A 26560-nucleotide genomic window follows, 5' to 3' on the forward strand; every position below is an offset into this window, starting at 1 on the left:
TTTGTACAGGGGGAGAGACTGTAGTCCAGTTTCATTCTTTTGCATGTGGCTTTCCAGTTTTCCCAGCACCATTTATTGAAGAGGCTTTCTTTTCTCCATTGTGTGTTGTTGGCCCCTTTATCAAAAATTATTTGACTATATATATGTGGTTTTATTTCTGGACTTTCTATTCTGTTCCATTGGTCTGAGTGTCTATTTTTCTGCCAATACCATGCTGTTTTGATTGTCGTGGCCCTATAATAGAGTTTGAAGTCAGGTATTGAAATGCCCCCAGCTTCATTCTTTTTCTTTAGGATTGCTTTGGCTATTCGGGGTTTTTTATAGTTCCATATAAATCTGATGATTTTTTGCTCTATTTCTTTAAAAAATGTCATTGGAAGTTTGATGGGAATTGCATTAAATTTGTATATTGCTTTGGGTAATATAGCCATCTTGATTATATTTATTCTTCCTAGCCAAGAACAAGGTATATTCTTCCATCTCATTATATCTTTTTCGATTTCCCTTAACAATGGTTTATAGTTTTCATTATATAAGTCCTTTACATTCTTTGTTATGTTTATTCCTAAGTATTTTATTTTTTTTGTTGCAATCGTGAAGGGGATTATTCTTTTGAGTTCCTTCTCAGTTGTTTCATTGTTGGCATATAGAAAGGCTATTGACTTCTGTATGTTAATTTTGTATCCTGCGACCTTACTGTATTGGCTTATTGTTTCTAGTAGTCTTTTTGTGGATTCTTTGGGGTTTTCGATGTATAGTATCATATCATCTGCAAAAAGTGATACCTTTACTTCTTCTTTTCCGATATGGATGCCTTTTATTTCTTTGTCTTGTCTGATTGCTCTGGCTAGAACCTCTAGTACCACATTAAATAAGAGTGGAGAGAGTGGACACCCCTGTCTTGTTCCTGATTTAAGGGGGAAAGCCTTCAGTTTAGTGCCATTTAATATGATGTTAGCTGATGGTTTATCATATATGGCCTTTATCATGTTGAGATATTTTCCTTCTATACCCATTTTGTTGAGAGTCTTAAACATAAAATTGTGTTGTATTTTATCGAAAGCCTTTTCTGCGTCTATTGATAAGATCATGTGGTTTTTGTTCTTTGTTTTGTTGATATGGTGTATTACATTAACCGTTTTACGTATGTTGAACCATCCTTGAGATTCTGGGATGAATCCCACTTGATCATGATGTATTATTTTTTTAATATGTTGTTGTATTCGATTTGCTAGTATTTTGTTTAGTATTTTAGCATCTGTATTCATTAGAGATATTGGTCTGTAGTTTTCTTTTTTTGTGCCTTGCCTGGTTTTGGTATGAGGGTTATGTTGGCTTCGTAAAATGTGTTTGGAAGTATTGCTTCTTCTTCAATTTTTTGGAAGACTTTGAGTAGAATAGGAACCAAGTCTTCTTTGAATGTTTGATAAAATTCGCTGGTATAGCCGTCAGGGCCTGGACTTTTATTTTTGGGGAGGTTTTTAATGGTTTTTTCTATTTCTTCTCTACTGATAGGTCTGTTTAGGCTTTCTGCTTCTTCTTGACTCAGTCTAGGAAGGTTGTATTTTTCTAGGAATTTATCCATTTCTTCTAGGTTGTTGAATTTAGTAGCATAAAGTTTTTCATAGTATTCTACAATAATTCTTTGTATATCTACGGTGTCCGTGGTGATTTCTCCTCTTTCATTTTGGATTTTGTTTATATGAGTTCTTTCTCTTTTTTCCTTGGTAAGTCTTGCCAAGGGTTTGTCAATTTTGTTGATCTTTTCAAAGAACCAGCTCCTTGTTCTATTAATTTTTTCTATAGTTTTTCTGTTCTCTAATTCATTTATTTCTGCTCTGATTTTTATTATCTCCTTTCTTCGGCTGGTTTTGGGTTGTCTTTGTTCTTCTTTTTCTAGTTCCTTAAGGTATGAAGTTAAGTGGTTTACTTCAGCTCTCTCTTGTTTGTTCATATATGCCTGAAGTGATATGAACTTCCCTCTTATCACTGCTTTTGCTGCATCCCATAGATTCTGATATGTCGTATTGTCATTTTCATTAGTCTGTATATATCTTTTGATCTCTGCACTTATTTCTTCTTTGACCCATTCATTTTTTAAAAGTATGTTGTTTAGTTTCCACATTTTTGTGGGATTTTTTTCCTCTTTTTTGCAGTTGAATTCTAGTTTCAAGGCTTTATGATCAGAAAATATGCTTGGTACAACTTCAATTTTTCTGAATTTGCTGATGTTGTTTTTGTGGCCCAACATATGGTCAATTCTTGAGAATGATCCATGTACACTGGAGAAAAATGTATACTCAGTCACTTTGGGATGAAATGTCCTGTAGATGTCTATCATATCCAGGTGCTCTAGTGTTTTGTTTAAGGCCACTATGTCTTTGTTGATTCTCTGTTTGGATGACCGATCTAGAGCCGTCAGCGGTGTATTGAGGTCTCCAAGTATGATTGTATTTTTGTCAGTTTTTGTTTTAAGATCAATAAGTAGCTGTCTTATATATTTTGGTGCTCCTTGGTTTGGTGCATATATATTAAGAATTGTTATGTCTTCTTGATTCAGTGTCCCCTTAGCCATTATGAAATGGCCATTTTTGTCTCTGAGTACTTTTCCTGTCTTGTAGTCAGCATTATCCGATATGAGTATTGCTACACCTGCTTTTTTTTGGATGTTATTTGCTTGGAGTATTGTTTTCCAGCCTTTCACTTTGAATTTGTTTTTATCCTTGTTACTTAGATGAGTTTCCTGTAGGCAGCATACAGTTGGATTTTCTTTTTTAATCCATTCTGCTACTCTGTGCCTTTTTATTGGTGAGTTTAATCCGTTTACATTTAGTGTAATTATTGATACTTGTGAGTTCCCTATTGCCATTTTATATCTTGCTTTCTGTTAGTTTTGTGTCTTGTTTGATCCTTCTCTTTTGTTTTTCTATCTTTTGTTTTTATTTGGTTGTATTCCATACATCTTTCCACTGTTGCTATCTTTTTTATCTCATGTGCTTCTGTGGTGGTTTTTTCAATGGTGGTTACCTTTGAATAATGAAAAGGGTCCCTACCCTGTTCATTGTAGCGAACTATTTTGTGAGTACTTTTGCACTCCATCGTCCTTTGCTACTGTTAATCTCCATCTTCTCCCCCTCTTTCTTTTTGTTGTCACAGTTTAAATTTGGTTTTATTGTGTTCTTCTTGGAGCTTTTACTTGTGGCTCTGTTTTTTTTTTTGTTCTTTGTATCTGATTGGAGAACCCCCTTTAGTAATTCCTGGAGTGGGGGTTTTCTGATGATAAATTCCCTCATCTTTTCTGTATCTGTGAATGTTTTTATTTCTCCTTCATATTTGAAGGATAGCTTTGATGGGTATAGTATTCGTGGCTGAAAGTTCCTCTCTTTCAGGACTTTAAATATTGGGGTCCACTCTCTTCTAGCTTGTAGAGTTTCTGCTGAGAAATCTGATGATAATCTAATGGGCCTTCCTTTATATGTTGTATTCTTCTTTTCCCTGGCTGCCTTGAGAATTTTTTCTTTGCTGTTGGTTTGTGTCAATTTCATTATGATATGCCTTGGAGTAGGTTTGTTGGGGTTAAGAAAACTTGGAGTTCTGTTTGCTTCTTGAACTTGAGGCTTTAGTTCTTTCCACAGGCTTGGGAAGTTCTCATCTATTATTTGTTTGAGTATGTTCTCCATTCCATTTTCTCTCTCTTCTCCCTCTGATATACCTATTATTCTTATGTTATTCTTTTTGATGGAGTCAGATAATTCTTGTAGGGCTATCTCATTTTTTTTAATTTTTGAGTCTCTTTCTTCTTCTCTCTGTTGTGCCTCAAGTTGCTTGTCTTCTATTTCACTAATCCTCTCTTCTATCTGACCTGTTCTATTAGCTAAGCTTGTTACTTCGTTTTTCAGCTCGTGAATTGAGTTTTTCATCTCTGTTTGATTTGTTTTTATAGTTTCAATTTCCTTGGACATATATTCTTTGTGTTCATTGAGTTGTTTTCTGAGCTCCCTAAATTGCCTTTCTGTGTTTTCTTGTATATCTCGGAGGATTTTTAGGATTTCTATCTTGAATTCTCTGTCATTCAGCTCCAAGGTTTCCAATATATTAAATTTTTTCTCCATAGATTTTTCCTCATCTAGCTGTGTTACCTCTCTTTCTTTTGTAGCCATGATATTCGATTTTCTCTTCCTTAATGGCATCTGAGGGTGGTTTTGTTGATAGTATTAATGAGATTTAATAAAGAATAAAAAGTTTAAAAAAATAATTAAAAAAATCGAAAAGAGTTGTTTTTTTAAAAAAAAAATTAATAATGAAATAAAGAAAAATAAAATAAAATAAAAATTTAAAAAAAAAAAAAAAGGAAATTATTCCCCCCCTCCTTTTTTCCTCTCCTCTCCTCTCCCCTCTTTCTTGATAAAATCTTGTGGTGGACTGTGAATTATAACAAACAATGCCTGTGATGGAGGGCCTGAATTGGGGAAAAGTAATAAAGGGGCAAAAAAAAAAAAAAGAAAGAAAAAAGAAAAAAAAGAGCGTATGGACCCACAAAAAGCAAATAAGGAAAAAATTTGGGTCAAGAATAAAATGATTTGCTTTTAGGTGTTGGTTGTCTAAGAGTTATGATGAGAGGATTAAGAGGAAAACGGAAAAATGGGGGGACAAATTAAAAAATTACTATTGTATTTAGTGGAACAAGAACTAGATAATATGGAGAGCCAGGGATGGGAGCACTGCTAGTGAGTTAAAAAGGTGAAGTAAAAACCCCCCAAAATGCCACAAACATAAGTTTGAGTCCCAGATAAGATAATTTGTTTGTTATTGAGGTTTGAATGAGAGGAGATGTAAAGGAAAAAGGAAGAAACTAATATAGAGGGAGAAAAGAAAGAGAGAGAGAGAAAAAAAAAAAAAGAGGGAACCACTAAAAGAAGAAAAAAGAAAGGAGAGAGAGAGAGAGAGAGTTAAGGGTTTTGGAGTGCAACCCTCATAGAGAGAAAGGAAGAGAAGAGAAAAGATAATGGGAGATGTAACACTTATGGGTAGTGTAGTTCAAGGAGAGGAGAGAGTAAGACCGGTAGAGAGTTAATCGGCCAAATTGGAGGAGGAAAAAAAAAAGTATCAAGAATGAAGATAAGAGAAACAAACGAACAAATATAATAAAATGGGATAGGTTATAAAGTCTGCAGATTATTCTTGATTTTGAGAGGTTATCTTCTTGCTTTTTCTTTTCTCTCCCTCTTCCTGGTCGGTGACTCTGTACCCCGGGTTTTGCCCCTTTGCCATGCTCAGGTGGAGGTTTGCAGTTGATAAGTCTCTATGGCAATGTCATGTATTGTGCTTTAGTCTCGTTGGCAGTCGAGGCTATTAGCATTTATAGGCTCCGACAGTGAGAGAGTCCGTGTTCCTGGAGCCTTTCTCCTAGTCTTTCCTTCCTCAATTAGTAGCCTGATAATCCAGCTATGGGGTTGCTGCTGCCTCTGCCTGGATAGTAAGAGGCTCAAAGAGCTGGCAACTCCCCACTCTATTTCCACTCAGCACAGGGCTCTGGGTAAGGCTCAGTCAGTCAGAGCTGCTAGCATAATCAGGCGGGCTTTCCACCCACTCACAGACCTCTGGCTCTGCCACTCTGTCCGGTAACACAAGCGGGTGCCCACTTCCGGGGCGCTTGGAGAAAACTCTCACTCACTGGCTGCGCGCGCAGACCAGGATATCCGGCCAGCAGTCTCACGCTCTGAGTGAAACCCCCGACCGCAGGGAAAAGTTGCAGCGTTGGAATTGAGTCTCGCTCCGTCCCTGTGCACGGCTTTTGCAAGGCGCTGGGGCGGCCCGAGATTCCGCTTTGGCCCACACAAAGGCCCCTGACTCTGCTCCTCTGTGCGATGACACGGGCGCACACTGCCGAGGCACTCAGAGGAATCGCTCACTCCTTATCTGCGCGCGCAAACCAGGATATGAGGCCGGCCGCTTTCCCTCTGAGTGAAACACCCTCGGCAAGGAAAATCTCCACCATTGGAATTAGTTCTCACTCCCTCCCGTGCGTGGCTTTCCCAGGGCGCTGGGGCTGCCCAGAGACTCTGCCCTCGGCCCACAGAAAGGCCTCTGACCCTGCCTCTCCGTGGGGCAACACGGGCACTGACTCCCGGGGCCTAGGAAGAAATCTCTCGCCCACTAACTGCGCACCAACCAGGAGACCGGGTAAAATGGCCGCGCCGCTTGTCTTTCTTTGTTTGGGTTTGGCGCGAGTGTTAGCTTGTATTGCCCGGATTGCCACAGGATCAGATTTTCCTCGGCTTGGATCTCCGTGCCACAGCCTGGTTCGGCCGTTTGTATTCACCCCCTTTGCCCGCCTCAGTTTCTATATTCACAGTTACCAGAGAAAGCCGCCCTGTTTAGGTTAGTGAGGAAGGCGGAGCATTTCTTACTCCCTATTTCCTTCGGGGTTTGGTTATATATTTAGCCAATTTTTCACTCAATCATACCTTTGGGTGTATTGCGAAGCATCTGGAAGCTCCAAGTATAGGTTTTTCTGTTTCTGGTTGAAGATCTTGTTGAGTTTTGGGGGAGATTTATCGGTATCTCTTCCTACCCCGCCATTACTCTGACGTCATCTCTGTATTTTTCTGAAGTTGGAAACAGGGAGGCAGTCAAACATTCCCGCATGCGCCCGACCGGGATCCACCCGGCACGCCCACCAGGGGGCGATCCTCTGCCCATCTGGGGTGTTGCTCTGCCGCAATCAGAGCCATTCTAGTGCCTGAGGCAGAGGCCACAGAGCCATCCTCAGCGCCTGGGCAAACTTTGCTCCAATGGATCCTTGGCTGTGGGAGGGGAAGAGAGAGACAGAGAGGAAGGAGAGGGGGAGGGGTGGAGAAGCAGATGGGCGCTTCTCCTGTGTGCCCTGGCCGGGAATCAAACCCGGGACTCCCGCACGCCAGGCCGACACTCTACCACTGAGCTAACCGGCCAGGGCCTTTTTTAAACTTTTTTATTGAGAGAGAAACATGGAGTTGTTCCATTTATTTATGCATTCATTGGTTGATTCTTATATGTACCCTGACTGGAGATTGAACCTGCAACCTTGGCTTGTCAGGACAATGCTCTAGTCTAACAAATTGAGCTACTTGGCCCAGGCCTTAATATTATACATTATTTTATATTGCATTATATATAAATATATATAACTTGACAGTGTATTTAAACTACATACCTTAAACCATTTTATTTACATCCTTGCTCGATCAATTATGTAAAATACTTTCTCTTTTCATCTGACCTGGTCTTCATCTCCTTCATTTCTGGAAGTATATTGTGTGAATACAAATACCAAACACCTATGTTGTTTTCTAACCAGTTTTTTATTTCACTGCATTCACATTGGATTAAAATAGCAAAATATTTTTCTCTATTTAAAATTATTTTTTGTTTTAAAAAAGAGTGAGGAGAATAAATGAAAATTTGTCAGTATTGAGTACTCCTCTGAAGAGTGTTTTTTTAGCCCATCTCTTTCTGGCACAGCTCTATAGTTTCTCCCCACTAGAGGGCACTAGGATATTGTTTGTTTTAGGTGGGCTATTCATAGTGAATTTAGAATTAAAACTCATATTTTTCTTATTTGTCCTTCACTGTAGTATGAATGAAGTCTTTGACTTGAGATGACTCTATTTTTGGCATATATGGACAATTGTACCTTCTATGCTTCTGAACTTTTATCATTATCTCATTCCATGTATAACAGTTAACTTAAAATGGATGTCAGGCTATGGAAGAGAACAAAGGAGAAAATCTTCGCAACACTGTTAAGGAAATAAAAGAGCAAGCTACAGAATGGAAGAAAATTCACAATATGTATGCTAGACAAGGGACTGGTTTCTAGAATACGGAAAGAACTCCTATACCTGAATGATACGACGCACAATCCAATTTTTAAATAGACAAATGATTTCAAGAGACTTGCCTCAGTTGATGCCATATGCATCCCAATAAACACATTAGTTGCTCAACATCGTGAGTTGTTAGGGATATGCAGATTAAAGCCATGATGAGATACAGCACACCCACTAGAATGCTAAACTGTAAAAGGCTGACAATACCTAGTAAATGGAAAAATAAATTATGGCATATCTCTATAAAGAAACATTAGTTAGCAATAAAAAGAATGAACCACACATGGAAAAATGTAGATGAATCTAAAAAATATGGCTAAATAATAAAAGCTAGACACAAAAGAATATATATTTTATGATTCTATTTATAGAAAGTATCTGTACTAATTTATACTCCTACCAGTAGAATATCAGCATTCCAGTTACTCCATACCCTTGCTAGTGCTTAGTATTGTTTGTCTTTTTATATTTTAGGCACCAAATAACTCATGGTTGAATGAAGCTTATCTAACACATGTACTTTCTCTATAAAGCGTGTCACAGTCTTTTTTGTGCTTAGGAAAACTAGACATCACTTCAACACTATGTTTGGGGGACATTTAAAACAGTGAAATCACCAAGAAAAACAAAAATGCAAAAACCACGGCACTAAGTAGACTGTGAAAAGGACACTTGGATGAGAGTATGAGAACTTAACACAGGAAGGCAGAGCATTGCCGTTTGACCCCAGCAGGGAATATATGTGTCAGGTAGCTCAAATTTCTGCCACTCTGCACATGTTCATGAATTACCACTGAAGGGACCACAGACATTGATATTGGGGTTACAAATAACTTTTAGCAAGTAGGCAAATTTGCAAATCTAGAATATAAGAATAATGGGGATCAGCCGTACTGTTGATTACTTGCTCTTAATGATTCCAAGACAAATTTGCTCAGAGTTTAGAGGTTATCAGCTAATTCTTGCCTACAGATGCTGTAAACACCTCCTGAGGCTCTTAAATCACCTGGATTTTACTTCTAAATGTAGAAATGAAAATATTTCTGTTGGATATGTATCAAAGAGCGGAACTACTAGGTTATAGGGTATGCATATGTTCAGTTAGGTAATATCAAGTAATCTTCCAAAGTACTTGTACTAATTTATACTCCTACCAGCAGCATATCAATGTGTTTCAGTTACTCCATAGCCTTGCCAGTGCTTAGTATTGTTTGTCTTTTTACATTTTAGACACCAAATAACTCATGGCTGAATGAAGCTTATCTAAAACATATTTTCTCTATAAAGCATATCAACAGCCATTTTTGTGCTTAGGAAAACTAGACATCATATGGCACCATATATACAAGTACACTTATAGTGACAATATTTTCCATGGCCCACAAACTGAAAACAACTTCCCACAGGAGAATGTGTTCAATAAATTATAAATATTCATGCAATGCGATGCTTTCTGGCAATAAAAAATAAATGAACTCCTGCTAAATGCAACAAACTTGGATAACTCTTAGAAATATATCAAGCTGGAAAAAACCAGGCACTTAAGAGTGCATCTTTTTGATATTTTTATCAGAATCGAAAACAGACAAAACTGAGCAGTGGAGGGTAGTAACTGAGAGGGGAGGCTCCCTGAGGCTTGTGATGTCTCCTTATCTGGTAAGTGGTTATATAGGTGTGCTGACTTTTGACATTTTATCAAATTGTAACTTTATGATTGGTGCACTTTTTCTGTAGGTAAGTTATGCTTCAATAAAAAGTTTATTTAGAAAAAATATAGCCAGAGAAGTCCACATTCTATATTTACTTAATGGCATTAAGCTTCATTATTTTACCCAATATCATCCCATCCTCCTCCCCAACCCCCACTCTGTGCCAACATGGAGGGCACTGAATATAAATTCCTTCTCACTCTTATTCTGGTTGTTTTCAAGTTCAAGAAGTTTCCAAGTTTAACTGTGACCTCTCTTTGAGGACAGTTTTATTTGAGTGCAGCAAACTGAATTCTGACCTAAGTGGAGCTCTATTTGCTGTGTTGGCAAGATTGAGGGTTTAAATCCCCACTCCACTCCCAGATTATAGAGGACTTTACGGGAGTGGAAAAGGTGGCTGACTTGGTACCTACTTTAGTGCACTGTAGTCTCTATATTGCTTAACTGTTTCCCTGAGAAACAGTGATTGGATTAGTGAATGGCAGGCACTACTTTTGTTAATAGTGATATTTTTATTTTATTTTAATGGGGTGACATTGATAAATCAGGGTACATATGATCAGAGAAAACATCTCCAGGTTATTTTGGCATTTGGTTATGTTGCATACCCATCACCCAAAGTCAAATTGTCTTCCGTCACCTTCTATCTGGTTTTCTTTGTGCCCCCCCATAGTGATATTTCTAATTATGGTTTTGTTAATTCTTACTCATACCTAAATCTCTTTTCCTTCCTTTTACCCTTCAGATGCCTACTCTATATTTTATTTAATTTGGACTTTACTCTGAGCTAGTGTTTGTTGTTGTTTTTTTTAGCAAGAGAGACAGAAAGGGAGAGAGATAAGAACCATTAACTCATAGTTGCAGCACTTGAATTGTTCATTGATTGCTTTCTCATATATGCCTTAACCAGGGGGCTCCAGCTGAGCCAGTGACCCCTTGCTCAAGCCAGCGAACTTAGGCTCAACCCAGTGACCTTGGGCTTCAAGCTAGCGACCTTTGGGCTCAGGACAGCAATCATGGGATCATATTGATGATCCCATGCTCAAGCTGGCGATCTTGTGCTCAAGCTGGTGATGTCAGGCTTTCAAACCTGGGTTCTCAGTGTCCTGGGTTGACACTCCATCCACTGTGCTGCCACCAGTCAGGCTGAGCTAGCTGTTCTTTAAGGCATGTTTTCATTCAGCTCGTATCATTGGTTGTTTGTATGTATTAGAAACTTGGAGTACAGAAATAAGACACAATTTCTACCCTCAAACAGCTTGCAGTTCTAGTGTGAAAACAGACAAATGATCAATTAGAGTGTCAAAAGTGATATATGGCCTGACCAGGTGGTGGCGCAGTCGATAGAGCGTCAGACTGGGATGCGGAAGGACCCAGGTTCGAGACCCCGATGTCGCCAGCTTGAGCGCAGGCTCATCTGGCTTGAGCAAAAAGCTCACCAGCTTGGACCCAAGGTCGCTGGCTCCAGCAAGGGGTTACTCGGTCTGTTGAAGGCCACGATAGAAGGCACATATGAGAAAGCAATCAATGAACAACTAAGAAGTTGCAACGCGCAACGAAAAACTAATGATTGATACTTCTCATCTCTCTCTGTTCCTGTCTGTCTGTCCCTGTCTATCTCTGCCTCTGTAAAAAAAAAAAAAAAAAAAAGTGATATATGCTATGATAGAGATCAGTGTGGGGGATTACTCAGTAACTCATAGAGTTGATTCTTTTTTTTTTTTTTTTGTATTTTTCCGAAGCCAGAAACAGGGAGGCAGTCAGACAGACTCCTGCATGCGCCCGACCGGGATCCACCCGGCACGCCCACCAGGGGGCGATGCTCTGCCCATCTTGGGGTGACGCTCTGCCGCAATCAGAGCCACTCTAGCGCCTGAGGCAGAGGCCATAGAGCCATCCTCAGCGCCCGGGCAAATTTTGCTCCAATGGAGCCTTGGCTGCAGGAGGGGAAGAGAGAAACAGAGAGGAAGGAGAGGGGGAGGGGTGGAGAAGCAGATGGGCGCTTCTCCTGTGTGCCCTGGCCGGGAATCGAACCCGGGACTCCTGCACGCCAGGCTGATGCTCTACCACTGAGCCAACCGGCCAGGGCCTAGAGTTGATCCTTAACCTAGACCAGGAGCTGGAAATGTGTGCTGAAGGACATTACAGCTAAGGTAAATTTTGAGTGTGTGTGTCAGAATAAGAATGTGTGGGGGGGTGTTCAAAGGTGGAGGCCTAGGATATATGCAGAGGCTAAGTCATGAAGGGTCATGCTAAGGAGTTTGGATTTTATTTTGAAGACAGTAGGGAGCTACTGAGGCATTATGAGCAAGGAAGTGATGTGATCAGATTTGAAAATGATTGTGCTAGTCATAATCACATAAAAGTAAGTTAATTTAATGAACTGAAGTAGGCTTTTACAGGGATGGAATTATCTAGGTTCTTGTCAAAGTGTAGACCCACAGCATTGGCATCTTCTTGGTACCTCTTCCAGGCTTATTAAATCAAAATTAGTGTTTTAAAAAGATCTACAAACAATTTGTAGTCGCATTCAAGTTTAAGAAGTACTGATTTAGATGGATATGATGATGGTTAGGCTTTAGACACCTGGTATGAAGAAGGAAGGACAGATTGCGAGAGTTACTATGGAATTCTTCTACACTGCTCTCAAAAATTAGGGGTTCAGGGAACGTGCAGATACTCCAGTACTTTCAGCCTTTTGAATAGTGCATTTTTACCAATGAAATTAAAAGTCTAATAAAACCATTAGCAAAACCTGTATGGTTTTGCATCTTATTTGCATAGTCAAACAACTTTCTTTGACTTGTTTGCTTTTCTGATGTTCTTGTTTAATAAAAAAAAAAATCAAATGCTTTTTTGTATTTGCTTCATATGCATTTTGAAATATCCCCTAATTTTTGTGAGCAGTATATTTGGAAGAGTCCTCTCAATGCTCCTCCTCATGAGTACACACCAGGTACTTCTACTTACCCTTTACCTTTCAGCTTAAATGGAGCTGCTCTGGCACCACATTCCCAATACACACTATGGCCATATACGCCCAGAGCTCCCTGTACTTACCTTATCATTTTTCATACTTTTTCTGTAATTACTTAATTGCCTGTATTATTCCCTAGACACTAAGCACTGTGAGGTCAGGGACTGTGTTCCTATGCTGCCTGGCACGTGATAAGCACCCAATAAATATTTGCAGTTTGATTGAATGAATTCAATCATGTATAAGAAGAGAATATGAATTTGAGTGTGTTGGGGGACACACCTGTTACATTTACTAACAGTAATAGTAAATTTTAAATAGCACTGACATGTTCCAGGCACTGTTCTAAATGCTTTTTGTGTATTAATGTATTTGATCCTCTCAGCAATCCTATAAAGGTAGATTTTTTTTTTTACTTTTTGTTAATGTAGTTAGATATTACATATTTACAAAATTAAAATATTTTAATCTGCACTAGAACTGCAAGCTGTTTGAGGGCAGAAGTCATGTGTCTCCTACCTGTATTCCAAGTGCCTAATACATAGAAACAACCAGTGAATATGAGCTGAATGAAAACATGAGTGACAGAACAAAATATAGACACTGGAGAAATCTAATACAGACAGGGTAAAGAGACTTAAATTTTAGAAATGCATACTAAAATATATACATGAAAAATGGGCCCTGGCCGGTTGGCTCAGTGGTAGAGCGTCGGCCTGGCGTGCAGAGGTCCCAGGTTCGATTCCCAGCCAGGGCACACAGGAGAAGCGCCCATCTGCTTCTCCACCCCTCCCCCTCTCCTTCCTCTCTGTCTCTCTCTTCCCCTCCCACAGCGAGGCTCCATTGGAGCAAAGATGGCCCGGGCACTGGGGATGGCTCCTTGGCCTCTGCCCCAGGCGCTAGAGTGGCTCTGGTCGCAACTGAGCGACGCTCGGGAGGGGCAGAGCGTCGCCCCCTGGTGGGCGTGCTGGGTGGATCCCGGTCGGGTGCATGCAGGAGTCTGACTGTCTCTCCCCGTTTCCAGCTTCAGAAAAATACAAAAAAAAAAAAAAAAAAAAAAAAAAGATAAGATTTCATAAATTTGCCTCAAACTTATCTTGGGAAAAATATGTGTATTGCTGTACATGAAAAAAGACTGGCCATGCGTTAACAATTATTGATACTTAGTGATGGGCATATAGGGGGGTTATGTCTTTAGTTTTGTGATTATTTGAGATTTTTCATTAAAAAAATCTCAAAAAATTGAAAGCAAAACAAAATAAAAAGGCAAGTATTAATTTAAAAAAAAAGAAAACATGACTGAAAGAACAGCTAACTTAGAGTAAAGCCCAAAATAACTTTTTTGCTTTTTATTTTTATTTAAATTGTTTTCTCAATTAAGAGTTTACATTCGGTATTATTTTGTATTAGTTTCAAGTATACAGCATAGTAGTTAAAGACAATCATACTTTACAAAGTGTTCCCCTGAAGGGGTAGATAATTCTTAGTTGCCTCTTTACAGATGAGAAAACTGAGGTACAGGATAAGTACAATAATTTGCCTAAGGTGATTCAAGATTCAAACTAGACAGTCTGGTACGGGAAAAAATAGCTTCCTGGCACTATGTTAAGTGCTTTCTCTGTATTTATATGTATTATTTAATCTTTTTAACATCAATGTGAAGAAAGTATTACCTTGTTTTACAGATAAAGACACAAAGCCTAAAAAGTTATATACCTTATTTAAAGATACACAACTAAATAAATAAATAAACAGATACACAGCTAGTGAGTGATGGAGCATTTAAAACCCCCTCCCGTAAACCCAAGGCTATCCACTGTAAAGCCTGTAGTCTTTAGCAGTAGTGATGGTGCATAGGGGAAGTCTAAAATACCTGTGGGATATGAGACTTAAGATCACTGAGGAACGGACAGGTCGGATGCTTAACATTTAGGTTGTGGGGTAGGGTGAAGACTTAACAATTCCTATTGCGCTGGTAGCTTTGGCTTTTCAACTTTGAAGGGGCCAGGGAGAGTTGAGGCCTAGCAATTCCAGCCAGCCTCATAATTGACCAGGTAGAACTTTGAACTCAGTTGGTTAGGAACCTTAGCCTCTACCATAAGCTATAACTTAGGTGACTAAGGAATAGTTATTGCTTTTTCTTATGGCCTCAGAGAAACCAAATGGATTGGAAATACTGAATGTTCCTTCAGGTTCTGACCCTCCCCAGTCCACTCTTACCCACTCCCCTTCATTTTATAATAAGGAAACTGAAGGAGAGGGCACTTAGGTGACGCCAAAGTCTAATAAAACCATTAGCAACAAGCCAGGAATAGAGGACAGGGTCACATTCTCTTATGTTCTTTGCCTTGTGCCTTATGACTCTGTAGGTTGAAGATTTATCGCTTTTTAAAACTGTTCTGCCATTATACTTACTTTTTATCACTGCCTAGTTCTTTTTGACTTTGACCCGTGGAAATATTAACTTCTCATCCTTTCCCCTCCAGCTCCAAGCATACACTCTCTGGCAAGTCTGGCTTGCCTTCATTAATGATGAGACTGCTGGTAGGAACACAACAGTCACAGTTGTTCTTCTTGGAGTGAAAATGTGATTCTTTTGAGCTGTACACACATTGGTCAATTTTTGTAAAGCAGAAGACAGCAGGAGTGGATGCAATTTGTGTAGTTGCCAACTCCTCACCGAAATGTTAAGGATGATTATTACAGATAGTCATGTGCGGTGCTGTCACTCCTGCCCTTGTGCCTTCTAAGGCACATTATGGTAGAATGAATTTAGATTGGAAACGAGATTATAACTAGCGCTACTCCTGTACCTTATGCCTTATACAGTCCCGCTTAGGTAATGGACCGTTAGTTCTAAAATAGTTCTGTTTTCGCTTTTGTTTCAGAAGGGTGAAAACTGTGCACAGCATGGTGGCAAAAAGCTGCCTTTTCATTGTGTAGTGAGGCTGCCATTTCCAAATGAAGTTCATCTCAGTCAAAACCTATGCTAAGGCCTTGGCCAGTTGGCTCAGTGGTAGAGCGTTGGCCTGGCGTGCGGGAGTCCCGGGTTCGATTCCTGGCCAGGGCACACAGGAGAAGCGCCCATCTGTTTCTTCACCCCCCCCCTCCTTCCTCTCTGTCTCTGTCTTCCTCCCGCAGCTGAGGCTCCATTGGAGCAAAGTTGGCCCGGGCGCTGAGGATGGCTCTGTGGCCTCTGCCTCAGGCGCTAGAATGGCTCTGGTTGCAGCAGAGCATCGCCCCCTGGTGGGCGTGCCGGGTGGATCCCGATCGGGCGCATGCGGGAGTCTGTCTGACTGCCTCCCAGTTTCCAACTTCAGAAAAATACAAAAAAAAAAAAAGTCAAAACCTATGCTAAAAACAAAAAGTACACAACTAAGATGACATTTAGTTTGCCAAAGTGATATATTTTACTTGTGCTTATTCTTTTACTTCCAATCCTTGTTTCTTTAAAGTCATTTTCCTTCCATGTTTTAATACTACCGTGAGGACAGTCATCTTCCACTTACTTTATAAATGGTTATGTAGAAAACATTAATAGGAGCACAAATAATCTGCTAATTTGCTGATTACTAAATATTTTAAGAGTAGGGTTTCATTGTAGCAGCAAAATAGTCTCTTGCCCTCAATTTGTTCCTAAAAGCTTCATTATAATGTAGATCAGATGGATTATAATTGATGCAGATCAAGCAATGAAAACTGGATTATATATTCCTGCAGAGATAATTAAGGATTAAAACCCTAGTAAGGACTCACCACAAATAAGTTATAGCTGTGGTTATATAAGTTATATTATTGAATATAACTATAATCTATATATATAAAATAATGTTCCAAAGCCTATAAAATGGACATAAATACATTAAACATAGTAATTATGTAAGTTACCCCCAGAATGCTATAAGGAATACATGTAACATAGAATTTTTGACACTTTTCTTAAGTCTTTACTATATGCCAGGCAAATCAAAGCTGGCTAAGCCCCAGAAGAGCCTTGTGTCTAACCAGGGGTGATACCTGTACACAGCAAAGATGATATGAGGAAGGGTGAAAATAGTAGTATGACCAAAGAACAAGATTAGAGGAAAGAGGGGTGTGTGTGTGTGTGTGTGTGTGTGTGTGTGTGTGTGTGTGTGTGTGTCAGAGACAAAGAGACAGAGTGAGGGACAGAGGGACAGACAGACAGGGAGAGAGATGAGAAGCATCAATTCTTTGTTGTGGCTCCTTAGTCTCCTTAGTTCATTGATTACTTATATGTCCCTTGACCAGGGGGCTTGTAGCCAGCAGAGTGAATGACCCCTTGCTCAAGCCAGCAACCTTGGGCTTCAAGCCAGTGACCATGGGGTCATGTCTATGATCCCACGCTCAAGCCAGTGACCCTGTGCTCAAGCTGGTGAACCCGCGCTCTAGCTGGCAACCTTGGGGTTTCGAACCTGGGTCTTCTGCATCCCAGTCCACTCTATCCACTGCTCCACCTCCTGGCAGTCCAACACTCTATCCACTGCTCCACCTCCTGGTCAAGCAAAAGGTAGATGCTTTTAGGTTAGATTCCATGTCAGAAGTATCATTTGAGCTGAACCTCGAAGAATTTGGATAAAGGTGATGGAAGTGAAGACAGAATGAATGCATTTCAATTTGAGAAAATGGCCTGAGCAAAGGGCCAATATTGGGATGGGAAAGGCCACACAGCAGAATAATGACACAAGAGCTCCCATTTATTAAGTACTTGGTGTATGTACACTTTGAAAATCCTTTCATCAGTCCTGTGAGATGGCTGTGATTATTTCCTCTGTACAGATGAGGAAATAGAAGGGATAGAAACGTTAAGTGGCAGAGCCGGGATTCCAACCCAGGTCTGTTTTATTCCAAAACCAGTGCTCTTTGCTGCCGTGCTGTACAGTCTTCACTTTCAGGAAGTGGTGAGTAATGCCACTAACCTGGGGATAGCCTCTGTAAGGACGTGCAGTGGATGATCCTCCTGGAATGGATTTACAGGGTGTTTTTAGGAGGCAGTGAAAATGGACAGGGAGGGATAGCTGAGAGGCTTTGTGGAGGAAGGCTCAAAAATAATTGGCAATTGATTGTTCTGGGGTCTAGGGACAAGGGTGAAATCAAAGACAACAGGTTTTATATCCGGTTGACTGAGGGAACAGGTAGAAAAGTGAAGAAAAGAAGCTTGTTTGTAGGGTGAAGGGAGAGGAAAGATGGAGCAATCATTTTGGATTTAGATAGGTTGCGTGTAAAACAAAGATGAAAGATAAGGGCAGTTTAGACTGCAGATTTAACTTCTCATTTTATGAAGTTTGGATTAAAAGGAAGAACAGAGGACGAACAATAAATGGAGGTTGCTGAGAGGTAAGGCTTCATCAAAATTGACACCCTGCCTGACCAGGCTGTGGCGCAGTGGATAGAGCGTTGGACTGGGATGCAGAGGACCCAGGTTCGAGACCCCCGAGGTCGCCAGCACGGGCTCATCTGGTTTGAGCAAAAATCCCACCAGGTTGAACCCAAGGGTACTGGCTCCAGCAAGGGGTCACTCGGTCTGCTGAAGGCCCGCGGTCAGGGCACATATGAGAAAGCAATCAATGAACAACTAAGGTGTTGCAATGCGCAACGAAAAACTAATGATTGATGCTTCTCATCTCTCTCCATTCCTGTCTGTCTGTCCCTATCTATCCTTCTCTCTGACTCACTGTCTCTGTAAAAAATAAATTAATAAATAACATTTTAAAAATAATTAATTAAAAAAAAAATTGACACCAGGACATCAGAGGGGCCTTATCACTCTGGCATTTCACCAATTTTCTGTGCCTTTTTAAGAAAATTATTGATTTAGAGAGAAGGAAACAGATTTATTGTTCCACTTATTTATGCATTCATTGATTGATTTTTGTATGTGCCTTGACCAGGGATTGAACCTGCAACCTTGGTGTATCAGGATGACTATAACCAACTGAGCAATCTGGCCAGGTCCAACTTTCTGTATCTTATCACTCAAATTGCTTCACTCCTTAGCTTCCTTGTGACCACTTCTTTTACTTCTACTTCCCCTGTTCTCTATTATTACTGCCTCTGCTCTTCACCTGCCCTGTGATCTCTAATCCTTTGACACCTTTGCATTCACCTGACCCAACAACCCCTCCTGTTTTCACTTGCCTTTCTTTCTTGTCTAGACTTCAGATCAGTCATTTGAATTCTGCTCTGGCATTTTATAATACTTCTTCCCCTAAACATTACCTTCCTCTCCTCCCTACATCCAAATGACCATCCTCAACCAGTGAAGGCCCTTACAATGCAATGAACCTGCAATCCTAATTATAATATTATGACAATCAGCTTCAGAGAAGTTGATCCTCTGCATTGGGAATTAACACTGTAAAGAATCCCTGATTCTGCCTGACCAGGCGGTGGTGCAGTGGATAGAGCGTCAGACTGGGATGCAAAGGACCCAGGTTCGAGACCCCTGAGGTCCCCAGCTTGAGCCCAAGGTCACTGGCTCAAGCAAGGGATTACTCGGTCTGCTGAAGGCCCATGGTCAAGGCACATATGAGAAAGCAATCAATGAGCAACTAAAGTGCCACAATGAAAAACTGATGATTGATGCTTCTCATCTCTCTCTGTTCCTGTCTGTCTGTCCCTATCTATCCCTCTCTGACTCTCTCTCTGTCCCTGTAAAAAAAAAAAAATTTTTTTTTAAGAATCCCTGATTCTTTTTTTTCAATTGATTTTTAGAGAGAATGAAGGGAGAGAGGGGGAGAGAGACAGAAACAGAGATATCAGTCTGTACCTGCATGTTTTCAGGGATCAAACTCGCAACCTTTGCGTCTTGGGATGGCACTCTAACCAACTGAACTATCCGGCCAGGGCAGAGTCCCTGATTCTTGAAGGGGCCCAAACAGGCGTATCTTTTTTTTTTTTTTTTTTTTAATTTATTTTATTTTAGAGAGAGTGAGGGAGAAAGACAGAAGCATCGATCTATTTGTATATGTGCTCTGCCCAGGGATTGAACCCCCAGCCTTGGCTTAGCAGGATGTCGCTCTAACCAACCAAGCTATCTGGCCAGGGCCAAAGTAGGCATATCTTGTTGGGCTTCTTTTGTGCCTGAAATCGATAGTACTTTTACTAAAATGAACTAAGAAGGTAAAAGAAGTTAGGTCACCTTGTTTATAGTTCTGTCTTATTTACAGACTTCTGAAGAATGCAGAGAGGAGGGAGCTGGTGTGGGGATATAATGGGGAAACTGCTTTTGAGGTCCCTTAAGGTTACAGTGTATACAGTGACTGTTGGCATCCTGTTTCTTCCTGAAACCAGACCTGGGACTAGAAACCGGCATTGGAGAGGGACTTTGAGGCAGCTCTGGTCAACCCGAAACCCTGGCTCCCTCTAGCCCTACACTGTGGCAGCTCCCTCTAGCCCTAGGGAAGCAGCTAATTTATAATTGGCACCTATGTTTTTGCAGCTGAAGGCCTAGACCTTCGTGTACATAGCACAGGAAGCCAGCAGAGGGAGTGGTAGTCCCAGAACTTTCTTACAGCTTCTAAGAAGTTCTGATCTCTCTGCAAGAGATCTTCCCTGACTCCATCCAAATCTCCTGCGCAATAAGAATTTAACTTGAGAGATGCCTGAGTTTGGTGCCAGACCCCTGGTGCAAGCAGATAGGGCTGCTGCATAGCTGTTTAAACTTGAAAGCCATAAGGAACTCTTGATGTCGAGGAAACGCCTGTTTACTGTACTGAGCTAGCAACTCTTGAGAAATGGGAGTGCCTTCTTGACCTCGATCCTTATTGATTTTGGTATCAGCACCTCCAGTGACGTGTCCTCAGGGGCGGGAGAAAATTAACAAGTGCCTTAGGTACTGGGAAAGGGAGGAAGCCTGACTGCTGCTGCAAAGTCCCAACTGGGGAGGTGGAGGTAGTGGTTGGGTAGTGTTAAACAGTGAGTGCCCTGTAGGAAGTTCAGTGCCTGGGTGCAGGACCTCGCGTCCGATTTTGAATCAGAAGCAGTAGCTTTGAAGTTAGCCAGTAAGGGACTTGTTAGGCAGTTGATGAATGACCTTGCTTTGAATAGGAAGTCTCTGTGAAAGGGCATGCAGCTTCTGCCAGAGCTAGCCATGGTGAACTTCTGAATCCCTAGGTTTGGTTCCACTTTGGGGCACTCAGAAAACCCTGGCATTTCCAAGCAGCTTTCCCTTTTGCTTCAGGACATATATTCCCCAAAGCCTGCGCTATGGAGAAGTGTGACGGTAATGAGGGCACCTCAGCTTTTCACATGCCCGAGTGGATGGTGAGTTCTTCGGTCACTTTGCTTTTTCCTTCTGTTTCTTGATAATGAGGCCACCACCTCTGACAGATGACAGGGATCACCTGTGAAAAATTCTTGTCGAGACCCGGTAGGGAAAAAGTTATTGCTCTAATTTCTGATTAGTTCCTATGTCTTAGGTCACTGCTCTTTCTTAAGTACAAGTAAAGCTGGGAAGGTCTAAGGGCTGCCAGGCCAGTGCCATCTCCTCGCCTGGCAGTGCTGGGCTGGAGTCCCTGCTGCTGCTATTGTGCTGTGTGGGTTGTGTTGTCCTATGACTGCTTTGCATTCTCTTTGCAAGCTGATGCTTTGTTTCTCATGTGGATCAAAATAAAAATACAGGTATACCTCGCTTTATTGTGCTTCACACAATGTGTTCATTTTTTACAAACTGAAGGCAAGACCCTCCACCAGCAAAAAGAGCAGGACTCACCTTATTGCAACACTTGCTTCACTGCAATGGTCTGGGCCAGTGATTTTCAACCTTTTTCATCTCATGGCTGACAGAAACTAAATTTTTTACCAATATGACAAAATAAAGAGGTATAATTTTTATTTATTCACACCGGACCACTCTTGTTGTGTTGGCTACTGTCTGTCTAAGGGAAGAGAGGTCAGTGCCCTGACTAAATAGTCAGGAATTGCATGTTTTAAAAATTCTTGCAGGACACTGGTTGAAAATCGCTGGTCTAGACTGAACCCACAATATCTTTGAAGTATATTGTAGTGAGGGAGTGAGGAAGGACCTCAGAACTTGTAGAAATGGTACTCTCTCAAGTTTCTGAAAAGATTTAAGACATTTCTCTCCTACCTTCACATTCTTTCCCCTCCAGTCAAAACATTTCCCCAAATATTTTTATATGTATGTTTCTAAAAGACAGAAACTATAGCTCCTTTTATACTATTCCTCAAAATATTGTATTTATCTGATAAATGTTTTAATATAATGATAATAAGGACTTATTTGCTGATAAGAACTTTCACATAAAGCCTACTATTTTAGATCTAATGTCAAATTTTGATTTAAAAATAGCAACCATTCTATGTTCCTAACTGTGGTTTTTTTCTAGGTTTAGCCTAATTTCTTATAGTTACACCTGTTTGTGTTTTATACATATATTTCCTTATGGAAAACTGGTTAGACTATATACTGCATATTCCAAGTTCTTTTCAGTGTTTATGGAATAATGGGCTTAAAGAAATAACCCTCAGTAACAAAACTGAATACATATTTTGTCTAACAAAGGCCCAGCTGAGGAGCCCAATGAGAATTTCAATTCTCATTGTTACAACTATTGTTTATTATTTTTGTTGGGTTATTGCTGTTATTCTTAATGTTTCAGAACCTTGTGCTCAGTTTTAAAACATTTGATAGAAGTCTACCCATCCACAGGCTTATTTCAAATAATGTAGTGTTTTAGAATTAATGGAATTCTAAATGGGATTAATGGAAAGGAGTCATATAATAATTCTAGTTGGGTTTTTGTTTTTGAATCTCTAGCTACTCACTAATAACAAGACGGGGGAACAAGAAATCTGGTTTTCTTAGGGGAAGGGGTGACCATATTAAGGCATTAAACTTTGACACTTCTAAAGGAATATCACAGAAGAATCCCATGGGGCGTTAGTATGTCAGCTCAGAACCAATGTAAGTTTTATAGTAAATCCTAATCTCTTAGCAGTCCTCACTGTCTTACCTGCTGAGCATATCCAAGAGGAGATCTGATGAACTTTTACCTATTTACCTTCTTTTTATTGACCTGAACAAGGAAATTGTCCTAAAGCAGTTAACGTTACTGTTGTTCTCGCAATATGACTTCAGACTTTCCAGCTTTTAGAAAACAGTCTCTAAAGCACAAGTCTGCTGTGTTTTTATTAAGGCATCTCTCTTATTTGGAGATTTCTTGGCCCTTCTCTCTCAAAAACTAGGAAAATACCTTTGATCAGTGGATTGTTTTTAAACAATAATGAAAAAGAATAGGGAAGGGCTTATCTTCAATAATTCAGTTTTTTCACCCACTGTATTGCTTTGCCAAAGGACCTAACCTCTGGAGGCTCTTTCAGATACCGCTTCGGTCATTAGTTTCTGAGCCAATCTGGAAATGCTGCATTAAGCTGCCACCAGTGTCCACTTAGCCAGCAAAGTGAACCCCTGAGTACCCTCTGGTGTGTTGCCTAGAGATCTCTAGACCTTGGCTGTGAAATGTTAGAGTGCCTTTGAATCCCCAAGAGAAAACCTTGGCGCCAGCTCCCTTGTTGGGCAGAAATTTCAGTTTTAAGAGTTTTAACAAATGTCTGACTCATGTTCCAGTTTATATACCTATATTAATGTAATGAAACTTCCATTGAGACTATCCTAGCCTCCAAAAGAAATACAACAAGACTCTCAAACCTTTTTTCAGGAGTAAAATTTAGCAGAGAAATGCATTATTTAACACCTCCCTTTTTGTAAATGATAGCATAAGAAAGGGACTTGCATACCCCTGGAAGAATAGGATGTAGCCCAGACAGCACCCAACAGTACTCACATATCTGGTTCCCAGCAGGGAAATGAGCCAGGAGGAAGTTTGAAGAAACCCAGTCTCCAGAATTGACAAGGTAGACCCGTCACTGGAAAACTTCTGATGCAGCCTCTGCTCCTTGGCTGTTTTTATGTGAAGGATTTTCTTAGGCTTGTTCAGGAAGTTCTACTGCTCAGAGATCGGGGAACTCATCCCTTTAAAGATTGTTCTTCCTAAAAACTCTCTAGTCCCTGTCAGTAGGTGAAATACCTCCTCTTACACTGCATGGAGATCAGTCCCCCTTTTTTTAGGTTTCTGCATTTTAATATTTCCTCCTCCCACCCAGGCTCCCTGTAGTACTTGGTACTTTTCCATCGAAAATCTGATTGACTTTCTTGAGTACTCAGCCAGCTGGTTACCCAATTTTCTTTTGGCTAGAAATAATCCCTGTGATAGGTGGAGGATTTGTATTAGCAGCTCATTTGATTTGGAAGGGAGAGATATCTCTAAGAATGCTTAAACCATATCTACTTGGAAGTGAGACAGACACCTTCATGGTAAATTGTGGTGGAGATAGCTTGGCTATAACTCTGGGTCAGGATTAACTTTCAAAGCAGAGACCCTGTGGGTCAAATAAGTTTGCAAATATGATATATATATATAATATGTTTGCTCGCTTATATAAATAGTTTGTATTGGGTGTGGGAGACAGGCTGTAAGCCAGCAGTCATTATAGCCTAAGGCTTAGTTTTAAGACTAAGCTTTTCCAGCCCTTTTAGTACCTAAAATCTTTTCAAAACTAAGCTTTTCCCCACATCTTTGTTGTATGGTAGCGGATTGTGCACTCTTATGAGGAATCCCATTTATGCCTCAGATAAGTGACTTTGTATCAAAGATTTCCTTATTTGTATATTGGCTTAAAGGCTTTAATTTTTACTCTCATATGTGCCTTGACTGGGGGCCTTCAGCAGACTGAGTAACCCCTTGCTCGGAGCCAGCGACCTTGGGTCCAAGCTGGTGAGCTTTTGCTCAAACCAGTTGAGCCCGCACCCAAACTGGCCACCTCGGGGTCTAGAACCTGGGTCCTTCCACATCCCAGTTCGACGCTCTATCCACTGCACCACCGCCTGGTCAGGCAGAATTGTATTCTCAGTCACCTCAAAGCAGCAGTGGAACAAGTGCTTTGTGTAAAGCTTTTTAAAGTTGGAAATGACCTGCTGATCCATAGGTTGCAAGATTAAAGTCATGTTCACTGGGAGGTAGAGTAAGAATGTCATCTTCAAGACCAGGTGGGTGGGCTGGAGCATTATCAAGAATTAGTAATGCTTTCATCGGGTGTTTATTTTCTTGAAGATATTTCTTCACTGCAGGACCAAAGATGAAATTTACCCATTCAATAAAAACTGCCGCGTAACCCATGCCCTAGCATTGGTGCGCCACATAACCTGCAGTTTTTCTTTAAGAATCTTGTGAGTCTTAAAGGCTCAAGGATTTTCAGAATGATACACTAGCAGTGTCTTTACTTTACAGTCACCGCTAGCATTTGCACACAATGCAAGAGTCAGATGGTCCTTCATGGGTTTATGGCCTGGCAGCTTCTTCTCCTCTGGTGATGAAAGTCATCCCGGGCATTTTTTTCCAAAACAATCCTGTTTCGTCACAGTTGAACACTTGTTGGGGGATGTAGCCTTCCTTTGCTATTAGCGCAACAAAACGGGCAATGTAATCCTCAGCTGCCTTAACATCAGCACTTGCAGCTTCACCATGCCTCACCACTGAGTGGATGCCAGATCTCTTCTTGAAATTTTTAAACCAGCCATGACTTGCCTTAAACGTATCTTCTGCAGCCTCTCTTGAGGTTGATGGTTCTTTCTTCTTTTTTTTTTTTTTTTTTTAAACTTTTTTTGATTTTGTTTATTCATTTTTAGAGTGAGAGAGGAGGAGAGAGAGAGAGAAGGGAGGGAGAAGCAGGAAGTGTCAACTCCCATATGTGCCTTGACCAGGCAAGCCCAGGGTTTTGAACCAGCAACCTCAGCATTTCAGGTTGATGGATGCTTTATCCACTGTGCCACCGCAGGTCAGGCGGTTCTTTCTTCTTCAAGACACCATAAATAATACATACCTTTTTGCATATTACAGTCTCCGTCACTGTATCTCCTGCCAGCTTTTTCTCTTTCACCGACATCAGCAGAAGCTTCTTCATTTCTTCATGGATATTTGTCCTTAATTGGAACAGAATTGTAGTTTCTTTCACTGGATTTGCGTTTTTGATGGCATCCTTTTGTTTAAGGATGGTACAAATTGTAGATGTATTGGGGTCATACAGCCTTGTCAGTTCAATCACTGGTACACCACGCTCATGTTTTTCTATTATGTCTTGCTTTACTTCTAACGACATCATTCTCTTCTTCTCACCACTGTTCTTTACACTCACTTTCTTTGGCCCCATGATAACACACAAAAAGAGTTAGTAAAAAATGCAAAAATGATGCCGGAATGAGTACAGCGCATGAAATTCTACTTGATTCTGCTGGTAACACATGAGAAAGAAGGAGATGCTGGTGTTGTGCTGCCGATACTGGACCTGTGCGCCAATGCACCAACTAGCGGCAGCTTCCTGAATCACAACTCATATTTTGGAATTTCGCTCAAATCTCAAACAAAATATGGACCGAGTTGCAGCTCGTATCTTAAAAAATTTTTTTGTTGTTGTTGGTCTGCTCGTATCTTGAGGCGCCACTGTATTGTCATAGGTGATTGAGAACATCAATAGTTGAGTTCATATAATTTGTTTTAATTTCTGGCATTGGGCCAAATTGCCAATTAAAAGGCTGTTAAATTTATAGTTCTTATATGATTAGCCATTTTAGAATTGTGATTTGATCTGAGCCCCAAGATCATCTGAGACGAGGTCATTTCTGGGACCCAAGCTAATAAGAAAGTAAATGTAATGAGTGATTAAATTAAGAAGGATGAAGTAGGTCTAATGCCTGCTCCTCTCCCTAGGATTAGGACTAGGGATCGTCTGGTCTTCTGGTTAACATCATTAGCTGTGGTGCAGTGGAAGGGGCTTCAGCTGGGACCTAAACACAGCTCCTTGGTTCTAGTCCATTGTTGACTCGCCATGAGACCTCAGGCTAATCACTTCTTCTCTCAGAGCTGCACTTTCCTAACTTGTCAAATGGGGATAATAATGCTTGCTTT

At 40.6% G+C, this 26560-nt stretch overlaps 1 protein-coding gene across 4 annotated transcripts in view; it reads left to right on the forward strand.

The window, feature by feature from the left end:
- The window catches only part of AHCYL2 (adenosylhomocysteinase like 2), a 164377-nt gene that overhangs the window by 81680 nt on the left and 56137 nt on the right, over positions 1-26560 (forward strand). For 2 of the 4 annotated variants that reach the window (XM_066362658.1, XM_066362660.1), the window contains exon 1: positions 20421-20840. The exons of the other annotated variants lie outside the window; for them this stretch is intronic. In XM_066362658.1, the coding sequence (XP_066218755.1) occupies positions 20784-20840 (57 nt within the window). In that variant the 5' untranslated portion in view covers positions 20421-20783. Of the gene's footprint in view, positions 1-20420; positions 20841-26560 lie in introns of those variants that run through there. 4 annotated transcript variants of the gene reach the window in all.

The sequence above is a fragment of the Saccopteryx leptura genome, chromosome 2 (assembly GCF_036850995.1).
Source record: "Saccopteryx leptura isolate mSacLep1 chromosome 2, mSacLep1_pri_phased_curated, whole genome shotgun sequence".
Taxonomy (NCBI): domain Eukaryota; kingdom Metazoa; phylum Chordata; class Mammalia; order Chiroptera; family Emballonuridae; genus Saccopteryx; species Saccopteryx leptura.